The 23403-nt window shown below is 40.9% G+C and overlaps 1 protein-coding gene across 2 annotated transcripts in view; it reads right to left on the reverse strand.

Moving 5' to 3' along the window:
• Positions 1 to 1670: 1670 nt before the first annotated feature.
• The window catches only part of LOC121459478 (WD repeat containing planar cell polarity effector), a 283095-nt gene continuing 261362 nt past the window's right edge, over positions 1671 to 23403 (reverse strand). For both annotated transcript variants that reach the window (XM_041669297.1, XM_041669296.1), the window contains 4 exons: positions 20778 to 20940; positions 8679 to 8758; positions 7892 to 7920; positions 1671 to 1865 (listed from right to left, as the gene is read on the reverse strand). In XM_041669297.1, the coding sequence (XP_041525231.1) occupies positions 1815 to 1865; positions 7892 to 7920; positions 8679 to 8758; positions 20778 to 20940 (323 nt within the window). In that variant the 3' untranslated portion in view covers positions 1671 to 1814. The remainder of the gene's footprint in view (positions 1866 to 7891; positions 7921 to 8678; positions 8759 to 20777; positions 20941 to 23403) is intronic.

A 23403-nucleotide genomic window follows, 5' to 3' on the forward strand; every position in this document is an offset into this window, starting at 1 on the left:
GTAAAAGAAAGTATAATATCATAGTTTTGGCCACTTGGTCTTTCAACAAACAACAAAAATCATTTAAAATTTGTTATTCCCAAATCGGGTTTATTAATGTGCACTAGGAATTAAACTTAGTTCATCTGCAAGAGCAGCAAGGTCTCTCAGTCACTGAGTCATCTCTCCAGCCCCCACAGTGACTAAATTTAGTTTAATATGTTTGAGTTAATTACTCCAGAGACATGTCAAGTTGGTGTCGTGATTGGTTTTGGTTTTTGTCAACTTGACACAAGCTAGAGTTATCTATGATGAACTTCAGCTAAGAAATGGCTCCCTCATAAGGCCTCTCTGCAGGCCAGTAGGGCATTTTCTTGATTATTATAATTGATGTGGAAAGGCCCAGCCCACTTGGTACAATGCCATGCTGGGCAGGTGGTCCTGAGGTGTGTAAGAGAGAAGGCAGAGCTGAATTCCTCCAGAGGGTTCTTGGCCTTGAGTTCCTTCCCTTGCAGGGCAATGAGTGATGGAGTGTGATCTGAGAACAGTTCACTGTGGCAAGGGTACCAGTTCCTCAACATGAAGCTGCGATGGGGAAATGTCTGTTTCAGTAGGTCTGGACACAAACTTTTGCTTAATAAACATTTTATTAATAATATAAATTAGTAATGTAAACAAATAAATTAGTAATATAAACAAGACCAGAAGAAGGAATTTTTGTAAAGATTTATTTTGTTATATATGTATGGGTGATTTTGCTCATACCACGTGTCTATGTTTGGTGCCTGAGGAGGTCAGAAGAGGACACTGGATCCCCTAGAACTGGACTTATGTGGGTGCTGGATGAACCTGGGTCCTCTGCAAGAATAAGTGCTCTTGACTGCTGAGTCATCTCTCCAGCCCCCAAAGGAGAAAAAATTTAAAAGATGAGGGAGAAAAAGATTTAAATGACTTTTAAGAAGTACACATATTAGGGAAATAAGTGGTTAAGGACTTTTTTGGGGGTCACTTTGTTATTGTTATGCTGTGCTGCATGTACCATCTCTCCTTATATTAAAATCCATACATGGAGATTTGTATTATATCAGGGCAATATAAAAGATATGAAAAAAAGGTGGGTTTCTGTTGTAGGAGGCCGCTTGTTTTATCCTGGCTGCACAGCCCAGAAATAACCACACAGAAACTGTATTATTTAAATCACTGCTTGGCCTATTAGCTTTAGTTTCTTAATTGCTGATCTCTTATATCTTAATTTAACCCATTTCTATTAATCTGTGTATCTAGGTTGTTTCCAGGTTCTGGCTATTACAAACAATGCTGCCATGAACATAGTTGAGCATATACTTTTGTTGTATGATAGGGCCTCTCTTGGGTATATTCCCAAGAGTGGTATTGCTGGATCCAGGGGTAGGTTGATCCCGAATTTCCTGAGAAACCGAAACACTGCTTTCCAGAGTGGTTGCACAAGTTTGCATTCCCACCAGCAATGGGTGAGTGTACCCCTTTCTCCACAACCTCTCCAGCAAAGGCTATCATTGGTGTTTTTTATTTTCGCCATTCTGACAGGTGTAAGGTGGTATCTTAAAGTTGTCTTGTGTATTGCCACGTGGCTGTGGCTTACTGGCAAGGTTCTGTCTGGCGTCTGTCTCCAGCAGGGCTACATGGCTTCTCCTAATTCCACCATCATTCTCCCAGCATTCAGTTTAGTTTTCCCAGCCTAGCTCTACTCTGCCCTATCACAGGCCAATGCAGATTCTTTATTTATCAACCAACAAAAGCAATGCATATACAGAAGGACTTCCTACACCAGGTTTCTTTTTGGAATTTCAAATGATTTATACCAAACCAAAATGAACCATTCTGAGAGAACCAACATCTCCAATGTCCTGTAAGTAAACAGATAAAAAAATAATTAAGCCATGTTCAGAGTAAAATACCAACTTAACATTCATATCTTTATTATTTTTAAGTATTATAAGACAGTGAAATGAAATAAAAATGTGCTGTGCTTATGTAAGTGGACCTTCATGTTTATCTTACTCAGTGGCTACAATTTTCATAGCTATTTATAAAAATGAATCCAGAACTAATGCATGAGGCATAAAGGTGTGGAGGAGGGACAGGGTGAGACTGTGGAGCATCAGTTGATTCCAGCAACAGACATCACTTGTGACTCTGCCTCAGGGTGCTTTCAAGTTTCCTAGAACACACACTTCTCTTTGGTGCACGTATGTGGGGTGTGTGTGGGGTGTGCACATGTGTGTATATGCTCATGAGGAGGTCTGCGGTTGACAGCAGGTGCTTCCCCCAAATGCTCACCACTTCCATTATTCAGGCAGGGTCTCTCACTGATCTTACTGTTTGCCAAATCTGGCTAATGTATCTGTCCAACTTGCCCCTGGGATCCCTCTCATTGTGTCTTAAGTGGTGAGATTATGTGACCCTCATGCCTGCCTGGCTTTTATGTGGTCCCTGAGGATCTGAACTCAGGTCACCATGCTTGCTGGCCGAGTGCTTTAGCCACTGGGCCTCTCCTCAGACCTAACTAACATGCCCGTCCAAATCTTGCCTTTATTTTAACTGTTTGTTTGTGACCTTTAAAGTCATAGGTCACAAAACAGTGAAGGTTATATGCCTTTTTGTTTTATGAAGGTGTAAAGAAATACCATGGGAATCCCATCTTTCTTCAACTCGTTTCATTTTCATGGCTCCCCTCCAATCTTACTAACTTCAGAGCAAAGATTTTATGGCAGAAGTCTGAAATTAAAGCTGCTTGGAGATAAGATACGGATGGGCAATTGTACTTGAAAATAAACAGTGGGAGTGTTTTTTGAAAAATACTGTAGGCTACTTGATATTGAAATAACAAAGACATGGAGTAGGATTGTAGCACTCACCAGCTCCTGTCAGAATTGAACACACTGTTCTTAAAATTCAGGTGGAAATATTTATTTTAAAATAATTTTGATGTAGGGATATTTAAAAATGATTTTTGAGTGTCATAGAATGTTTGCCTAGCATGTGCTAGGAGCACCGTGAGTGGGCGGGGGGTTAAGTTCTATATTAAAGTCCTTTCGACTAAGAGAAGCTGTTCATAGACTGCATTTATACTTGGCTGCTGGAAGACCAGGTTGCTTCCCTAAGAAGTTCTATGTGCTTTGACTGTTTCTTTCACCCTTCCCTTCCCTTTTCTTTTTTCTCTATTTCCTTCCTTCCCCTCTCCTGCTCTTTCTCTCCAGTGATGCCAGGGTTTCCTTAGAATTTTTTTTTTCTTCTTCTGAAGTTATTGCTTTAAAATCCATCTGGTTCTTAAAAACTTTACTTTAGGACAGTGGTTCTCCACCTTCCTAATGCTGCGACCCTTTAATACAGTTCCTCATATTATGGTGGCCCCCACCCATAAAATTCTTATCATTGTTACTTCATAACTATAATTTTGCTGTCATGAACTGTAATGTAAATATTTGTTTTTCAGTGGTCTTAGGTGATCCCTGTGAAAGGGTCTCAATTTCTAAGGGTTGTGATCCACAGGTTGAGAACCAACCACTGCTTTTGAACATTGATTGGTACCTGTTTTACTTTAGGCAGATGCATTAAAGACTAACAAAATAAGCTATTTTATATTTGATAATTTAACATTATTAACAGTAAAGAATACTCATTAAATATAATTTAGAAAATGCAAATATATGGTTAAGATATATTTTTCGGTTCTTTCCCACATATGTTTTAATAAATGAAACTATTTTAAGCACACACACATCCTGGGAAACACTCTACCACCAAGCTATTTCCTCAGCTGGCATTTGGATGCATGATCTTTGATTTTAACGTCTTGAGTTTTATTCCATCAAGTACTATTGCTTAACCATTCCTTTTAAATTAAATTTATGTGGTTTCTAATTACTTCTTTTCATAAATAACCCTGTGATGAATGTTCTTAGTCATGGACCTTTCCTGTGCTTACTGTTACTTCTCACTCTGAAGAAACTCTGTGGAGAGAGGACTTAAGGCTGATGACGTTTTAGCCCCTGATAAAAATGGGAGACTTGGTGGTTTTGCTCTGTTTCTTTCTGTTATATAAGCTGCAGCTGCAGCAAGGCTGACCTCGACTTTATTGACACGGCTAACCCTTGACTGAATGATAGTGCATGTTAATTCTTGTAGTAACTTACAACAACAAAAGGCTGTGCTGGGTTTCTCAACTGATTTCTACATATGACTAAGTACCTGCCAAGGACCATGGCTGTTGCCCAGTGTGGGGGAGACCAGCTCACCCTCCCTTTCATGCACCCAGACTTTGCTAAGTGGATTCAACAGCGTGGTAAGAGCTGCTCTGCTACAGCTGAATTTGGACCTCCTGCCAGTTGATGCGGTGGTTTTCCTTGAATGGTCTTGTCTTTTTATGTCAGATTTTCTCTATGTTACCAATGGTGTCTCATCGTGTTTTAGATCTAACTAGCACCAGTTTCCAGGAGGAGCAAGTTTGGAGCCCGAGAATGAAATGAGAATGGGTTTGGACAGGTGTTACACCTGGGATGTTATCTAGTCAGTTACACATTCTCCTTCTTGCACCTATGTCAGTTGTTTGGGAAACACTATGTAATGTCATGCTTGCTCTTAACAGCAAGACAGTGAGCAAACTAGCCATATAGGCCTTAAGAGTTAAAGCTTTGGGTGGCAGTAAACCTTCCATAGTCCATGCTGGTCTCAAACTCACTCACTATGTAGCTAAGGCTGGTCTTAAATTTCTGCGTCTCCTGCCTCTAATTCCCAAGTGCTGGGATTACTGGTGTTCGCTACCCACACCTGGCACAAGCCAGAAGTTACAACAAATGATGACTTTCAGAGCTAAGAGAACAGCTTTTGAGGGGCCAATCCTTCTCTCCAGGGACTGAAGCTAGGCTTGGCTGTAAGTGTTCTTAATCTGCTGAGTCATCTTGTCAGCCAAGCTCAAGCTCTTAAAGATTTACTTTATTTTGAGACCTGTCCTACCATGTAGCCCAGGGAGACCTTAAACTCATGGCAATCTTCCTGCCTCATTACTTTGAACCTCTGTCCAGCAAATCTATGGATAATGATGCACATCCAATCTACCTTCCATAATTGCAAGGCCTGAAAGTCAAAGTGATATATATCTAAGTTCCCCTTCAAAACACTTTTGTACTTCAAAATGGCTTGCAAAAATATCAAAACATATATGAAATGTATGTTTTTATGATAATTGAATTTTTATTGGAACACAAGGGCCCTCAAGACTAGACTTAGGCTATTTTTTGGTAAACTGTCAGAGTAAAGCAGCTGTAACAACAGCCTAAATATTTTCTATTTGGCCCTTCATGGGAAATGTTAGATGATCCCTGCTCTAAACACTGATAAATAAACGAATCATTTTTTCTGCCTTTTCTAAGTTTCCTGTCATAGAAATCAACTTGCTGAAGAAAACCATTCAGAATTCCTATCATTAGAAACAGTATAATTAGCAATACATATTAGTTAATAAACAAATGGAACTTGGTGTTGGATGTGCATGCATGAAAACCAAGTCATCATGACCATCCACCTTCCTTCTGCCCTGCACATCCCTCCCAGTATCCAGCAACCCTTCTATTTTGGGCCATCCTCCTATTTATTTATTTATACTAACCAGTAGAGAGTAGTTTGGCTCAAAATGGCAAAAATGCCAATGTTGAGAAACCCCAGTCTAGAGCTGCACCACTGTAATGTCCAGCTTTATTCTTTTTGAGCTGGGCAATGGTTGGAATTAATCCCGGAATCCCAGTTATTTACATGGTGCTAAAAGCAGCCTCACCCACAAAGCACCTGTGGGAGCTAGATCTTCACCCAAAACACTTGAGACTGGTGTCGGCATGAGAAAATGTATAATTGCTACTGCAATTTTATCTTTTGTTGGATATAAAAATTGAAGTTGGAAAAGAGATGATAAAAATGTGGAACAATCATTATTCCTATGGTGTAGATGTGGTTTGTCCCCTAAGGGCTGATTTGCTGAAAGCATTAGCAAGTTGTAGGAACCTGTAAGAGTGAGGCTCAGTGAAGGTGATAAGCCACTGGGGACCTTCTCTCCACAGGAACTCATGCTGTACTTGCAGAGTAAAGGACCAAGCCTAACCCCATCTCCCTAGTCTGTCTTGTCTTTCAGTGTCTTCACATACACTCCTGCCGTTGAGATACTGTGTTCCATGAAGCCCTTGCCAGCTGCTGAGCTGATGGGCTACCCAACCTTGTACTCTCAGCTTCCATCCTGTGGCCTAAAATCTATTCTTAATAAAGTACATAGCCTTAGGCACTTCATTCAGTGAAGGAATACAGTCTGTTATGTTACAAGAAAATATGCATGTTTATATTGAAGCACTATTTAGAATAGACAAGTTAGGCAATCATCCAGGTATTCATTCATAGGTACATAGATAATGAAAGTGTGATATGTGATAAGGAACTTTACTAAACTATAAAAATAATGAAATTATGTAATTAATGAAGAAATGGATGGAAGAGGAGGTCATCAACGAATACCCATGTTCTCTCTAGTGGAGTCTAATCTGTAAACATAATATGCCTATTCATAGTTATGTATTATATAAACATTGAAGTAGATGACTAGGGAGAGGACTAGTTAGAGGGGGTGGAAATAAGGGAATAAATATGGTCAAAGTATATAGTATACTCAAGTGAAAATGTTTTTACAAAACAACAGACTAGTCACACATACACACACACAATCTCAGAGTTTGGTCCCTGGAATCTGCACACTGTAATGTGCCCTCTGACCTCCACATACACGCTATAGCAATGCATGCCATTGTCCATACCCCCCACACAAAATAAACAAATGTAAAGCTCCATTTCTAAAAGAAATTGCAAATATTCTAAGTATATATCTAAATACATACCGTATCACTTTCTCTAAGTTTCAGCAAACTGAATGTAGATTATTCCTGCATATTCATTGGAGTACAGACTGCTTTCCTCCTAATTCCAGATCTAAACAATAATGTCAATAAGGGTCTGACTATAAAGAGGCTAGCTAACCCAAGTAGATCTAGTTCCTGTAAATGAAGCTCTTGGGAAGATGAAGAAGGAGGATTGCCCTGAGGTTGAGGCCGAGGCCACTTTGGGCTACAAAGTGAGCTCTACTGACCCTGGGCTATGGAGTGAGTTAAAAAAAAAAAAAACAAACACTAACAAAAAATGCAAAAACGTAAACTGAAGAAATGATGTTTATGACTACTATTATTAGGACAGTTACCGACAATTAACAAACTTCTACCACACTCAGTCAGAAAAAAATTGCATGACAACCCCATGGGGCATGTGGACTCATATCTGTTTTACAGATGAACTTCAGGCTTAAGGGAATGAAAATGGTTTATCCGAAATGATGCCGTTAGTGTAGCCATCATTCATAAAGACGCCTTACAATGAGTTAGTTCATGGCCTTTTGTGCACTATTTGTAATACTATGAAGTTTTTTTTCTTACATGACATCTTTTTTTCTTTTGGAGTTGATAAACTCCAAAGGACGTTAGAGACATAATACAGAGAGGGGCTTAGGACTACTTGACAGAAGAGATATTTTATATGCATTTCTTATAAAACTGTATGAGTGAAAGGCATTGGATACATTTCTCTGCTAAGTCTTTCTAGGTCTTCTGCGTACTTTCAGCCATCACTAGCGGAAGAGTGATTTACACAGACACTCAGATACAGACTGCTGCTGTATTAATTGGCCCATAGCCTATTAATATCTGACTGTTGATTAATTAAGAGGGAATTTTACTAAAAATAAAACACTAAACAGTTATCTAGAAGCTGTAAATGTAGACTGGTTAATACAGGCCAACAGACAGCATGCAGTTAAGCAAGTTGTAGTTTCTCACGGACACTTTACCTGTCCCCTGCAGTCTTCTTCCAGTCCTCCTAAAATGAGATCACAATATTAATGACTGAAAATCAATAACTAATCACAAATTAATTAAAATGTTGAAAACGTTAGAGAAAATAATAGCCAGATTTTAACTACTGTAAGACTGCCAATTACTAGAGAATAATTAGTTCTTTGGACTTGGAAATCCTTCAGTGTCCATAGTCGATTAAAGTGGAGGACACCCGCATCCTCCTTTCACTGTGCAGCCCTGGCTGTCCTGGAACTCCCTCTGTAGACCAGGCTGGCCTCGAACTCACAGAGATCCTCCTGCATCTGCCTCCCAAGTGCTGAGATTAAAGGCGTGCGCCACCACAACCCTGGTACCACTTTTAGGGAGTCTCTTACACAGCTGCTTTAGTTACATATTTACTATGTACATATGGACTTTCTTGCTAAATTAAACAAGAGCCAAACTACTTCCCAGAGATCCTGAGAGCAAGACTACCTGAGTGTAAGTAAGCTCCTGGCTCACCACATCTGTGTCACATGAAAGTTTGCTAGAAACATGGACTCAAAGGTCCTACTCTAGACCTACTGAATTAGAGCCAGGATTTTAACAGTCCCTCAGATGTCATACAATCATTAATGGATACTTTTGTTTTCATCAGATAATCCATCATTTTCTATTCTATCACCTGCCAGCAATCTCTCACTCACTAGAAATGCTTAGGGTTTCTCATCGCTGGGCTACAGACGCTCCTGAAACGACCACACCCCTTCCGTTGTCCTCTGTGGGACCTGAGTTCATTACCTTCTGCATCTGAGATGGTGGTCACTGAAGAGTCAGTGCGCATCTTCCCCTCCTGCTCATTTCCTCTCTCGGTCACCTGTCTGTCAGGTGGGAGGTTTTAAGTGAAAAAAGGGATTAAAAAAAATAAGGGTAGGTATGTTACAGAAAGAACTCCATAATGCTTAGTATAGTGAGCATATTAAATATGTTCAAGCTTCTGAATATTTTAAAAACATAAATTCACAAAATTTCCAGGAACTATATAACTATAATATCATTTGTTAAAAGAAGGTATCTTTCTTTTCTAAAATATTATTATTATTATTATTTTAACAAGATCTCACTGTGTGGCCCTGACTGGCCTACAACTCACTCTGTAGACCAGGCTGGCCTTGAACACCAAGAAATCTACCTGCCTCTATTGGGATTAGAGGCATATGTCACCATACTCAGCCAACATTTTACTTTTAAGGAGCTATTTTTGCAGTTCTGGTGATCAAGATCAGGATCCAGTGCTTCACAGGCAACATCCTAACAGTGGGGTATGCCCCTAGCTCCCACTTTTCATGTATATTGGTAACATTCAACCCCAGCTACATTCCCTGCCCCTCCCTCTTCCAGACCCTTCTCTCTTTACAGACGCCCCTCTACTTTCATGTTTCGTTTCTGTTATTAAATCTGGGTTCCACGTGAAGTATTTGCACTTCTGAGTCTGGCTTTTCCAGTAAAGATTACACTGTGCCACTTTCTTATAAATGACATAACTTCATCCTTATGGAGGAAAGCCACTTTTAGTTATTCTGCAATTAAATATTTATGTCCCTTGTATCCTACTGTTTCCTTCTCTAGGGCTCACCCGCCATGTTCTTTACTTTTCTGGTTGTTGCGGGAGCTGCGGGCCTCTTCCCACAGCCCAGCTCCCGGCCGCCTGGCTAGCTTATGCCCTGAAATAACAACACACAAACTGTATTCTTTTAAACACTGCTTGGCCCATTAGCTCTAGCCTCTTATGGGCTAATTCTCATATTTTGCCTAACCCATTTTTAGTAATCTGTGTAGCACCAGTCTTACTGGGAAAGATTCAGCATGTCTGACCTGGCGGCCTGTTTCATCGTGTCTGCCCTGGAGATAGACAGCCTGGCATCTGTCTGAGGCGTCTTACCTCACTTCCTCTTCCTCCCAGCATTCTGTTCTGTGTACTCCACCCACCTATGTTCTAACCTATCAGGGCCAAACAGTTTCTTTATTAATTAACCAATGACCTTCCTCCATCACCTGGTTTCTGCTGATTTCTCTGGATCACATGTTCACACCTGAAGACCTGGACCTGGGAACCACAGATGAAGGAGAACATGTGGTGTTTGTCTTTCTGAGTCTGGATTATCACACGCAACATGGTCTTTTCTAGTTCCATCTGTTTGTCTGCAAATTTCATGATTTCACTTTTTCTTTACAGATGAATAGTACTTCGTTATCTTCATTATTCATTTGTTAGCTGACCGACATTTAGGTTGTTTACATCCCCTAGCTATTGTGAACAGAGCTGCAGTGAATACAGCCGCTCAAGTGTCTCTGGAGTGGGCTATCAAGGTCTTTAGCGTTTGTCAAGTAGTGTTAGAGCAGGGTCATATTGTGGATTTTAGTTTTACTTTTGTGGATTTTCCATATTGATTCTCAGAGTGGCTGCACCAATTTGTGTTTCCACCAACAGTGAATAAAGGTTCCCTTTCCCCTACCTGTTCCTCCAGCATTTGTTGATCTTAGACCTTCTGACTGGGGTAAGACAAAGTCTTATTTTGTTAGATTTGCCTTTCCCTAATTGCTAAGGATGATGAAGAGTATTTGAAGTATTTCTTGGCCATTTCTGTATCTTCATTTGAGAGCTCTCTGTTCAGATCCATATCCCACTGTTTGAATGGGTTGTTTTTTGCATGTTTTTGAGTTCTTCATATAGTCCTGATATTAATCCTCTATCAGATGAATTCTATCAGAAGAGATTCTCTCCCATTCTCCTCAAATGATTGTTTCCTTTTCCTTTTAGCTTTGAGCCCCGCTCCCCCTTGTCAATTGTTGGCCTTGACTTCCAGACCAATGGAGTCCTATTCAGGACGTCCTTTCCTAGACCCAGTGTCTTACAGGGCACTGCCCGCCTTCTCTTCTGGCAGTCTCTGTGTTTCAGCTTTCACACTGAGGACTTTATCTTGTCGCAGTGAGTTTTCTGCAAGGTCTAATTTAATTCCTCTGCAAGTGGACACTTAGTTTCCCCAGCACCTTTTGTTGAAGATGCTGCTTTTTCTCTAGTGTATGTTTTGTATCTGTCAAATATTAGATGCCTGTAGTCACATGTACTCATGTTTGAGTCTTCTGTTTTGTTTCAGAGGCTGATATGATGAATGTAACATGAATAATAAAATCCCAGAGACAGATGCTAGGGTTCAAGCTGAAGATCAGAAAAGTCCAGGGGGGCCTTGAGATTAAAGATGTGTGCCACCACTCCCTGGCTTCTAGTGGCTTAGCTCTGCATTCTGATCTTCAGACAGCTTTATTTATTTTACAAAAACAAAGTATCACCATATCTTCTGTGCCGGTGCCACATTTTTATCACTATGGCTCTGTAATGTATCTTGAAATCTGGAGTGGTAATCTCTCTTCTGTTCTTCTTTTCTCAAGACTGCTTTGGCTATCCTGGTTCCTTTCTGATTCCAAGTAAATTGTAGGGTTTTTTTCTATTTTTGTGAGAATGAGATAAAGATTTTGATTGTGTTTACACTGAGTCTGTAATTGGCTTTTGGTAGGATGGTCACTTTTACATTATTAATTCTATCAACTCATGACCTTTCCATCTTCTAGTGTCTTTCCATCCTCTAGTGTCTTTCTCTTTCTTCAGAGATGTAATGTTTTCACTGCAGAGGTCTTTCTCCGCCTTATCTGGGTTTACTCCTACATATTTTGAGAATAGTGTAAATAGGAGTGTGTCCATGATCTCTTTCTCAGCATGTTTGTTGGTGATGTATAGAAAAGCTATTGCTTCTTCTAGGTTGAGTCTATACACTGCCACATTGCTGAACTTGTTGATTGTTTCTAGAAGTTTTCTGGTAGAACTGCAGGGCTCTCAGGGTTATCCCATCATTACCATCTGACAATGGATTATTTGACTTCTTTTCCTATTTGTATCTCTCTAATTTCCGTGTATTATTGCTATAACCCTTGATTCAAGCTCTATACTGAAAAGAAATGCAATACTGGACAGACCCATCTCATTCCTGACCTCAGTAGGTTTGCTTTGTGTTTTCTCCTCTTAGGATGCTGTTGGCTGTGTTATCTGCCATGTATCACACATAGGCTTCATTATGTTGGAATATGTTCCCTCCAGTCCTACTCTTTTTAGGGTTTTTAACATAAAGTGTTGTTGAAGTTTGTCAAATTCTTTTTATATATCCATTAAGTCTATTTGTATAATTGTTTTATATTTATTGACTTATTTTGAGACATCCCTGAACCTCTGGCATAAAGCTAGCTTAATTATGGTCTTTTGATATGTGCCTGCATATAGTTTGCAAATATTTTATTTAGGATTTCTACATGTCTTAGTTACTAATTTTATTGCTATGATAAAATACCATGACCAGAAGGTCCCTTTCTTATAGCATCCATGGGCCAAGGGATGGCCCCGCCCACAGTAAGCTGGGCCTCCTATATCAACCATCAATCAAGAACATGCATCAGAGCTTTGCCCACAGGCCAATCTGGGGGGTATACTTTCTTAGCTGAAGCTCTCTCCTTCCAAATGACTTTGGCCTTGTGTCAACTGACAGAAAGCTAGCCACCACATATGTTCATCAGGGACAGTGGCTCTTTTTAGGTTAGCTGAACCAAGGATCTGTCATTCCTGTTTATGTTCCCAAAGAACCAGCTCTTATATTTGTTGATTATTTGAATTGTTTGTTTCTAGTTCATTAATTTCTCCTCTTGTTTTATTATCTTTTGGTGTTTACTGGGTTTGGATTTGTTTTTTGTTTTTCCAAATTCTTGGGTTATATTAAAAAATCATTTATTTATTTGTACTCTTTCTGATTTTATAATGAAGGCTTCTAGAATTATAAATTTCCCACACAGAATGTCTTTTAATATATCACAAAGTTTTTGTTATGTTGATTTTTCATTTCTTTCATTTACAAGATTTCAAAAAAAACCTCCCTCTTGACTTCTTTTTGACCCGTTCATTATTAAATATTCATTATTAAATAATGAGTTGTTTGATCTCCAGGAGTTTGTGTACTTATTAGAGATTTGCTTGCTGTTGATTTTAAGTTTTACTTCATTATGGTCAAATAGGAGACACAAAGTTATTCCTATTTTTCTGTTAGGACTTTTGGGTCCTGGGATGTTACCTATTTTAGAGAAGGTCCCACAGTCTTCTGAATAGAAGTTATAGTCTTTAGTGTTTGGTGGAATATTCTGTATATATTTGTTAAATCCCTTTGATGTCTGATGTCAGTTATTCTGGTGTTTCTGTTTTGTTTTTGTTTTTGTTTTCTAGATGCCATGTTTATGGGAGGAAATGGTGTATTGAAATGACCTACTATGATTGACTTGGTGTTAATCTATGTTTTTAATGCCAGTCATAACCTTTGAGTAAAACTGGATGTAGCAGTTTGGTTCATACATGCTCAGGACTTTAATGTCTTCATGATTCCTCTTTCCCTTGATTAGGATGGAGTGTCCTTTATCTCTTTTGATTAGTTTTGTTGGACGTTTATTTTGTCTGATTATTAGAATAGCAATGCTTGTTTGCTTTCTGGTCTCCTTTCATTGTAGTATTCTTTTACATCCTTTCACTGATCTCTCAATGGAAATTTTGAAAGTCAGAAGATGGAGAGATGCACTCCAAGTTATACAAGACCACAGCTGCCAACCTACCCACTGTACCCCATGACAATCTACCGTAGCTAATGGGGAGAAACTTGCGGTGACACAAACAGGCTGAATTCCTTTCCACCAAACTAGCCCTACAGAGAATACTGGAATCAAAACTTCAAGCCAAAGACAAGTTGCCTCTTGGGGTGACTGTAGTTTGATAAGAAAATGTTCTTTTCATGCAATCTAGTTAACAGATATAAGAGGAACGACAATTAGAAGGTCACCATCTCACAATCTCTGACAAAATAATGTCTAAGAAAAGTTGACCCATGATTTCAACTGTGAGGCTAAAAGAAGCTGATGGGGCACTTTACAGTGGGGAGGCCAGGGGTCAGGCTCAGGCCCACACAGACTAAGCCTTCTCTCCTTGTCTCAGGTGCACAGTGAGTCTGATAAACACACGAAGCCTGTCTTCCGCAGACCAACAGACAGTAGGGAAGGCCTGGAAGGAGAAGAATTACATGGCAGTGACAGGCTGTTTGAGTCTCTGGCTCCATTTAGGGGGATTACAGCGTACATACATACAAAATACACATAACACATACATATGTGTGCCATTTCAGTACTCTTGTTCAGCTGTTAGCTGTACATGAAAAAGCAAACTCACAAACTCTACTTTAAAATTTTATATATGTATATGAGTGGAACTATCTTTCTGAGGTTATTTTCGACTTTCTGTAGTCTCTCCCCAGAAGTCTAACTTCTTAAGTTATGATGGAAATAAAAAAGCTAATTTATTCAGTGCTCCTTGAGGTATTAAAGCCACGAAGATTAACTTCCCTTTCATAATAAACTTTAGTTGGTCAGAAAAAGAATTAAGAAATATACCAGGTTAGGCTGGGAGGAAAAACAAATATTTTTAGTTTCATTTTCCAGTGTTCACTCTCTTTCTTACATTGTTTTTTACTTAAAAATTTTAATTACACTCATTTATCTGTATATATTTGCCAAAGTATGTATGGGGACGTCAAGGCCAGCTTTGTGTTTGCTCCTTCCAGCCTGGGGCATCGTGGGCATGGTGGGCAGAGGGACTAAAGCAGGCTGCAGATTTGGGGGCAGATATCTGACTCTGAGCCATCATTCTGGCCTCAGTCTTGAGTTATCCTCATGCTTCGGCCCCAAGTGCCCATCACCATACTGGGCCTCTCACAGTAGCCTGTACAGCTTAAAAAAAAAAATGCTGCCTTAAATTCAGTCAAAATCTGTAAAAACCTTTTGGTTGCAATGAATTGATGACATATTTTCATTTTTATGTTTTAAAAAGGGCTTATGATTGACTATAACTTTGGGAACATGTTTAAAATTGACTAGCTTTAGTCATAGACCAAACTTAGAACAATCTATCTCCTGAGAATTTCCAGTTTGATAGGCAGCCCCTATGAAGCAGCTAGTGGGCAGGCTATGGACACAGCCAGGTCTGTCTAATGTCCTTACAAGCTCAGTTACGGGAAACACTCAACAGAAACTACATTTATTTTGGTTTAAGATGCAAAAATGGACTTTGTAGACATATGCCGTATGTTCGTGTTTCATGCCAAGTTAGCAAGAATTAAGACTGAGATGGGCAAACAAGGTCACCTTAGGCTGAGCCAAATTAGACAACAGGATAATTGTCAGGTTTGCTGTTGGCAGGGGCCGTTTGTTTTGAGCCAATCTTCCTGAATTATCGGCTGTAATTTCTTTCCTGGTTAGTCCATTGGCAGGCGTTCTGTTGACAATTTCCTTGTTTTGTAAACACTGACATTTCCCTCAGTTACATTGTTTCCAGGCACACAGCAGATCTTGAATAAAAGAGTATTTTTGTTTGTTCCAACTTTAAGAAAACTTGCACAGATATGAATGAATAAAAATCAATGAGGACAAATTTAACTTTTAATTAGGTAGCATTTCATTTGAAATAAATAAAGCTTGCCTCAAGATCAGTGCAAAGCAGCCGGACTAGTCAACCATACAGGCCAGGCAGTGGTGGTACCTGCCTTTAATCCCAGCACTGGAGAGGAATATAAAACCGGAGGAGACAGGTCTCAGTCCAGTCTCAATGTGAGGATTCGTGGAGGCGGGATAGCCCATTTTTGGTCTGACATAGAGGTAAGAGCCAGTGGCTGGCTGCTTTGCTTTTCTGATCTTCAGGTTGAACCCCAGTATCTGTCTCTGGGTTTTTATTATTTGCTAAAAGGCATAATAAATAGAAATAAACTAACCAGCAACCAACCGAATTTATGAGTGTAAATATCTGGGTGGATAAATTTTCTGAGGGAACTAGAAAAGTTGACTTAGTTCAGTTCTTTCTCTTTCCTTCCTTCCTTCCTTCCTTCCTTCCTTCCTTCCCTCCCTCCTTCCCTCCCTTCCTCTCTTTCTTTTCAAGACAGGGTTTCTCTGTAGCTTGGAGTCTGTCCTGGAAACTAGCTCTTGTAGACCAGGCTGGCCTCAAACTTACAGAGATCTGCCTTCCTCTGCGTCCCGAGTGCTGGGGTTAAAGGCGAGCGCCACTAGTACCCAGCTGACTTAGTTCAATTGTAACCAGTCTAGATAGCTCTGGAGCTAAGGGACTTCTTTTCCTTAGTCCTAGTACCCCACAGGATGCTTCTAAAGTGTGCTTCAAGTTATGTAACTATGTTTTAGTGGCCAAGTCAGTTATGAAAAACCAATAATTTGAATACTGACATGGAATGACTGAAGTCTCAGCCAGATCAGAAACATAACTCTTTGAATACTGTCTTGGTTATGTTGACTGACGTGGGTGGCACCATTCCCTGGTTTAAGCCAGAACTGAGTAGACATTACAAGCTGGTCAGTGAGCATCCACGTATTCTCTCTGCCTGTGACTGGATGTGACCAGATGCTTCTAGTCCTTGCCCTTCCTTTTCCACAGTGATGGGCTGTGATCAGGAACTGTAAACCAAAGAAACCTTCCCTCAAGTTGCTTTTGTGTTGCTACTGATGTTGGTGGAAATGTTCTCAGTTTTCCCCACTATATGTAGCATTGGCCATCTTCATGGTCTATAGCCTGTATGCTTAGATCTTCTCAGCTTTCCCCACTATATGTAGTGTTGGCCATCTTCATGGTCTATAGCCTGTATGCTTAGATCTTCTCAGCTTTCCCCACTATATGTAGTGTTGGCCATCTTCGTGGTCTATAGCCTGTATGCTAAGATCTGCGTATTTTATTCTTGGTTGCTTCAGCAAGCTTTTCCCAGAAGGAGTCTGAATTTTGTCAAGTTTTTTTCTGAGATAACATTCTTCTTGTCCTTGAGTCTGTTTACAGGATGTAGTATATTCACTAATGTGTATGTTGAACCATCACTACAATACTGGAATGAAGCTAATTTGTGGTGGATGATCTAAAATTTATGTATTGTGTGTATGTGTGTGAACATGCCACACTGCACGAGGAAGTCAGAGGACAACTTGGGGGAGCAGATTCTCTTCTTCCACCATGTGGGCCCTGTGGCATCATACAAAGTGCCTTTCCCCCCTCCGCCATCTCACTGGTACTCTTTCCTCTGTTTTAAAGGTTCCACAGAGCCCATACTCACTGTACATCTCGGGGTGATTTTGACCTTCTGACCCTCCTGTTTGGACCCCCCAAGTGCCTGCCCACCATAACCAGTGTCTGCAGCACTGAGGATCAAGCCTAGGTTTTCATGCATGCTAAGCAAAGACTACCAACCAAGCTGCACTCCCAGGCCTGAATTATCATTCAGGGCTATTCTTTTTTAAAACCTTTATTTATTTTATAAACTTTTTACATGTGTGTATAAGCACACTGGCGGAGGCCACAGAAGGGTACAGGAATCCCTGAAACCAGAGTCACATATGGTTGTGGCTGCTGTGCAGGTGATGGGAATTATACCTGACCCTCTCCAAGAGCAATTGTTCGTCATCACTGAGCTGGCTTGCCAGCTCCTGCTGATGCCCTTGGGAATTTTTCTGCGTGCCTTTTATTGAGAAGTTTTGCACTGTGTGCATGAGGGAGCGTGGCCTATAGTTTCCTTTGTTCTATTGTGTCTTTTTCTGCTTTTGTTATCGCTATAATACTGGTGTGTAAAGAGTCTGAACACATTCCTTCCTTCTGTATTTCCCAGAATCCTTTGGGGGAAACACTGGTGCTAGTTCCTCAGTGGTCTGCTGGAATCCGGCCATGAACCTGTCTGGGCCTGAACATTCTTAATGGGAGGTATCATATTACTTCTTCAACCACATGGCTTGTAATAAATCTGCTTAAGATATTTATTTCAGAACATTTTCTTGGTAAGTGCTAAGTCTCTACAAATTCATTGATTCCTTTACAATTTTCTACCTTCTCTTATTTTTTGAATTTTACTGGCATCTATTGTAACCTCTCTATTTCATCTCTACTTTTCTTAATTTGGATTGTAGCTCTCTTGGCTACTTTAGCTAAAAGTTTGTTAAAAATTATTTTTTTTAAAACAATTAATTCTTTGTTTTATTGATTTTTTTGGGGATTTTGTTTTTGTGTCCATTTCTATCTAGATGTTATTTCTTTCCATCACCTAACTTGTTCTTGTTTTCTTCCAAGACCCTAAGGTTCATCATTTGATTATTTATTTAAAATTGCTTTGATTTTTTTTTTCCTTTTTGCCCCCTTTCAAGACAGAGTTTCACTATGTAGCTCTGGCTCTCCTGGAACTCCCTCTGTAGAGCAGGCTGGCCTCGAACTCACGGAAACTCTGCCTCCTGAAGGCTGGAATTAAAGGTGTGTGCTACCACCTGGCCTGATTTTTTTTAATGGAACTATGTATAGATATACATTTCTCAGGATTCTCTTCATTGCATCTACAGGCTTTTGTATATGTTTTTACTTCATTAGATTCTAGGAATGTTTTAATTTTTATTTTACTATGAAACCCATTCATTATTCAGTGTTTCTCAATCTCCATGAATTTGTGTGTGCACGCCATAATTTTTCATTTTATTTCTATTTTATTTCACTGTGATCATATAGAATAAAAGAAAATATTATTTTTCTTAGGACTTGTTTTGTATTCTATGACAGGATCTATTTTATAAAACATTTCATGAGCTGCTGAGAGGACTGTGTATTCTGCAGTGTCTAAACCCACTTGATCTATGATGCCATTAGCTCAGATATTTTTCTTTGTAGTCAGGGTGACCTGTGCATAGACGGGAACGCAGCACTAGCGCCACGCATTCCTTCTGTGATGGGGTTAACTTACGCTGTCATACCTAACAGCTTCATGGGTTTGGGTGTCCCCATGCATGCCTGTTTAGAGTCACACTGGCATCTTGATAGATTGCACCCTTATTCAGATTGAGGTGGCTTTGTTTAGTCTGACTTACTCTGGTTTTTAGTTATTGTGACACTTATTTGCTTCTTCATTCCGCTCGCTGGGAATTCCTCTCTCCGTGCTCCACCTTACGACTCTGTCTTTGATGATGAGGTATATTTCTTGGAGGCAACAAATAGAAAACAAACCAAAACAAAAAAAAAATCTGTCTTGTTTTTCAGGCAGGGTCTCACTTTATAACACTAGCTGTCCTGGAACTTGCTATGTAGACCAGGCTGCCCCAAACTCTCAGAGCTTAGCTCCCTTTGCTGGGACTAAGGGTGTGTGTTCCCATGCCTGGATGATTCTGCCTTTTGATTTAATCTGCTGGCTGTGCCTTATTGAGGAAATCTATACCAGTAATATTCAAAGAATAGGCACAGTATGAAAATATAATGGTGAACCACAAAAAGATCAGCCTCTGCTTTCCAGTCACTTAAAGTAAGAGAACACTGATAATACTGCAGTCACATAGTTATTCTGGGGATAAATATGTGGATGGGAGAAGGCAAGAGCCAAGAGTCCTGGCTAATATCACACTGATGGCGGCAAACAACAGAGACAAGGAGAGGGCAGGGCAGAGCGTAAGGTGAAAGAAAGAAGAAAAGGGATGGCCTAAGCTAACTTGAAGCCACCCCAGCTCCCAGCAGGCTGAGATTCAGACCCCAAACCAAGTCAGATATGCCTTGATCAGATAAGTCTATCAAATGGAAAACTTTAAAGGAAATAATAATAATAAAGACAGGGAAGTGGGGAGGTAGAGGACAGAGCAGGGCGGATCTGGCCTGAAATAAGGGCGCTGGGTGGAGTGAAGGAAGAGTAAACCTGGAGAGAGCTGGAAAGGCGCAGTCTGGGTGGCTCTCGCCTGCTGCTGCTCCAGCTCTGACACTCAGTCCCTTCCCAGGCTCCTGGATACCAGGACAACCCTGGGACGCCTTTGCAGGCTGGGTTACAGGTGCTGACCCCGTCAACAGGCACCTCTCGGGTCTCAGCACAGATGTCAGTCCTGTTTTCATGGTGCAGGCTGAAATGTTGGCCCCGTCCCTTCCCTGTGCCCAGGGCACACTCTTGGGAGCTCGACCCATATTTCCACATAGACTCTGCCTTCAACCAGGTTTCTCCCTCACAGACCACTTTCTAGACTTCTGATGCAAAATTCCCTTACCATATTCTAGAGGAATTCTGTCAGGCAGGCGTTAGCATACAGTGACAGTTGTTCTGGGTTACTACAGCATGTGGTTCACGGACGGTGGAGCCACAAGCTGTGAGCTCAGTGGGAGCCTTTTTATTTTAATGGCTTCCAGGACACCTACAGAGATGGCTCAGCCCTTAAGAGCACAAGCTGCTCTTGCCTCAGCATTTGGTTCCCAGCACCCATGCGGTGGCTCACAATCTCCTAACTCCAGTTCCAAGACCCAGCATCCTCTTCTGGCCTCTGTGGATATGAGGTACATACATGGTACACTCATACACACACAGGCAAAAACACTCATACACATCAAATAAGTAAAATGTCTGTATATATTAAGTTGATAGACAAAATTATACTGAATAAAACATACTTGAGGCCATCTCCTCTAATACCTAGAGTGTGACAAGGGCTCTCGCGTCTGCTCTTATTCAATATTGAGATTGAAGATAGCAGTAAGATAACAGAAATAAACGAAAGGGATATCAGTAAGAAAACAAGACAAACGAGCTCTGCTTGCAGATGTCGCGATACAAAAGGGTCCAGTGGACTCCACCAGAGGACCTCGGATCTGATGGAATCCTGTCAGCAGAGTGCCAGGACACAAAGTCAGCGTACAGACAGCAGGCGCACGGCTGTATGTGAAGCGCTGAATGTGAATTACTTCTTTACATGGTAAACTCTCAGTTCATCATATTTTACCTGTTAGAAGGGCCACTGGGTATTTTCTGTTGAGTAGCGTGCCTGTGCATGGGACCAATGGAGGGAAGAAGATCTGGAAATGTGTTTTCTCCTTCAGGTGTTAAAGCTGGGCCAGCAAGAGCTTCATTCAGCGTGTCTCTTCTGTCCAAGGGCCCCAGGAGCTCTGTTTTATGTACAATAAGTAAGATATGAGAAAAATGCAAATACAGTTCGCTAAGTAGTTTGTGACAAACAATTATCATGTGCGTAGTGCAGCCTTTATCTTTGTTATCCGCTGTGCAGCACGAGGCAGGTGTGTGGGGGTGGGGTTGGCAGTTCCCGTCTCTTCTACCTAGCTCAGCCAGGGGCACCAACATGAGTCTTCTCAAGATCAAATTTGAAATTTCTTTTATACTTTGCCTATTCACAGTGCTTTTGTCAACATAATTAATCATCTAATCTTTTCTTAATGTCACCCAATTGCCTAGCTATTTTTATTATTTTGGATAATTATAACAAATTAGTCTAACATATAGTACATAAATTTAAAAGGAAAGTCAGCACACTCTCAACTGCTGAACCATCTCCCCAGCCCTCCCAAACATTTTTAATTTTTTTCTTTAGCTAAGTATTATTTTAAAATTTTAAAGTAATTAGAATGCATGCACGTGCGTGCGCGTATGGGTGTGTGTGTGTGTTTTGTATGTGAAGCGGGGACAACATGTGGGAACTCTCTCCTCCCAACAGGCCCCAAGGATCAAACTTAGGTCCTCAGGCTCAGTGGGAAGCACTTTGCTCCTATTTTTTATATTTTTGTTTATTTATTTTTGGTGGTGAGGGGACTCGAAACCAGGGCCTTGCACACACTAGGGAAGCACTCTACCACGGACTACACTCATCAGCCTCCTACCAAAATTTATAATGCACAGGAGGAGGTATATTTCTATGTTACAGACATGTGAAAATCAGCAGACAAACCTTAGTGCCTCACAGGAGATTAATCAGTGTGGCACACTGGAAAGACTACCAGAGGGTCCAGTACCCTTGCTCACCTGAGCACAGGCACGTGATGCTGGTCTGCAGAGTGAGAATGAGGGCAGATGACAAGCAGTTTTATAATTAAACATCGGGGCCAAGGCCTCGTCTGGCTGATCATCGTCTCATCTTGATGTAGCAAGGGAGTCTGAAGTCCTCACTTGAGGGGAGAAGGCGGCTCTCAGGAGATGGTTGTTCTACTGCAGTACTGCAGGTAGGGTCTCCCCATCAGAATTCTCTCATAGGAGAGGTTTGGTCTGCAAGGCTTTGTTGATCCTGTCTCCTCCTGCCTTATATTCCGCTCTCTGCCCAGCCATATCCCTCTGTCCCCACCTCCCTAGTGCTGGGATCACTTTTGTGTGAGCTCTGTTGCTCTTTTAGACTGGATCAATTCGGGTAGTCCACGGTGGCCTTGAACTAACAGAGATCTGTCTGCCTCTGTCTCCTGTGTTCTGGGACCAAAGGTTTGTGCCACCATTCCCTGGCTTCTAGTGTCTTAGCTTTGCATTCTGATCTCCAGGCAAGCTATCACTACATTGACACCATAGAACTTGCTGATCCCTAACAGTACATGCAGAAATATAAAACATAAACAAAAAATACACAGGATGAGGAGTAGGGTCCCAAAGACCCTTAGTCTTACTGCAAGTTGATATGCCATGTTTTGTCAATATCCAGAGGAGGCCTCCCTTTTCTGAGTAGAAAGGAGGAATGCATGGGGCGGGGACAGAAGGGGAGGGTGGGGGAAGGGATTGGGAAGAAAGGAGGGAAACTATGGCTGGGGTGTAAAATAAATAAATTAAAAAAGAAACTGCAGTCAGAATGTAAAATGACAGATAGATAGATAGATAGACAGACAGACAGACAGACATTTTCATTCCTAAAGTACTTGAAAAAAGTCAGGGCCTGAAAAATTTTGGCTCATTTCTCCCCTCCTGTTGCAAATTCCACTGTGGCCGTGACAGGGCCGTCAACTGTCATGGCGGGATAGAGGAATCCCTGGGCCTTTGTGGTTCACAGTGAGCGCGTTATTCTGAGTTAGTTTTGTACAAGATAGAAGGTAACGGCATAGCTTACAGTTTTGCATATGAATAGTTTTCTGAGTGCCACTAACTGAACTTATGGAAAATGCACTGCCTTTCCCATTAGTGATCCCACTATCCTTGTTGAAAATTGTTTGAGCACATACCTGAAGTTTGTTTGTGGTTTCCACTCCACTTGGGGCTCCATTGGTCTCTGTGTGTACTTTCTGTTAAGTGTCAGTTTGATTATCCCACCCTTGGAATCCAGAAGTGTAACGTGTCTGACACTGTCCTTATTCACATCCCCCTTAACTGGGCAGTGCCCTTGGCAACTCCATACAAGTTTCTATGAAGAGCTGTCACGATGGCTCAGTAGGGGAAGCTGCTCACACTGAGCCTGACCACTGAGTCTGATCCCCCAGCCCACAGAGGGAGGGAGAACACTGACACCTGCAGGTTGTCCTCGGACTCCTACATATACACTATGCCACATGCACACAGATGTAAACGAAGAAATACAAACAGAAATTAAGATTTTTAGATTTGCAAAGTCACCATTGCCCTGGGATAGGACTTGCACTGAGCAGCTG

The sequence above is a fragment of the Microtus oregoni genome, unplaced genomic scaffold (assembly GCF_018167655.1).
Source record: "Microtus oregoni isolate MIOR12 unplaced genomic scaffold, Mior012 000019F_ref0000042, whole genome shotgun sequence".
Taxonomy (NCBI): Eukaryota; Metazoa; Chordata; class Mammalia; order Rodentia; family Cricetidae; genus Microtus; species Microtus oregoni.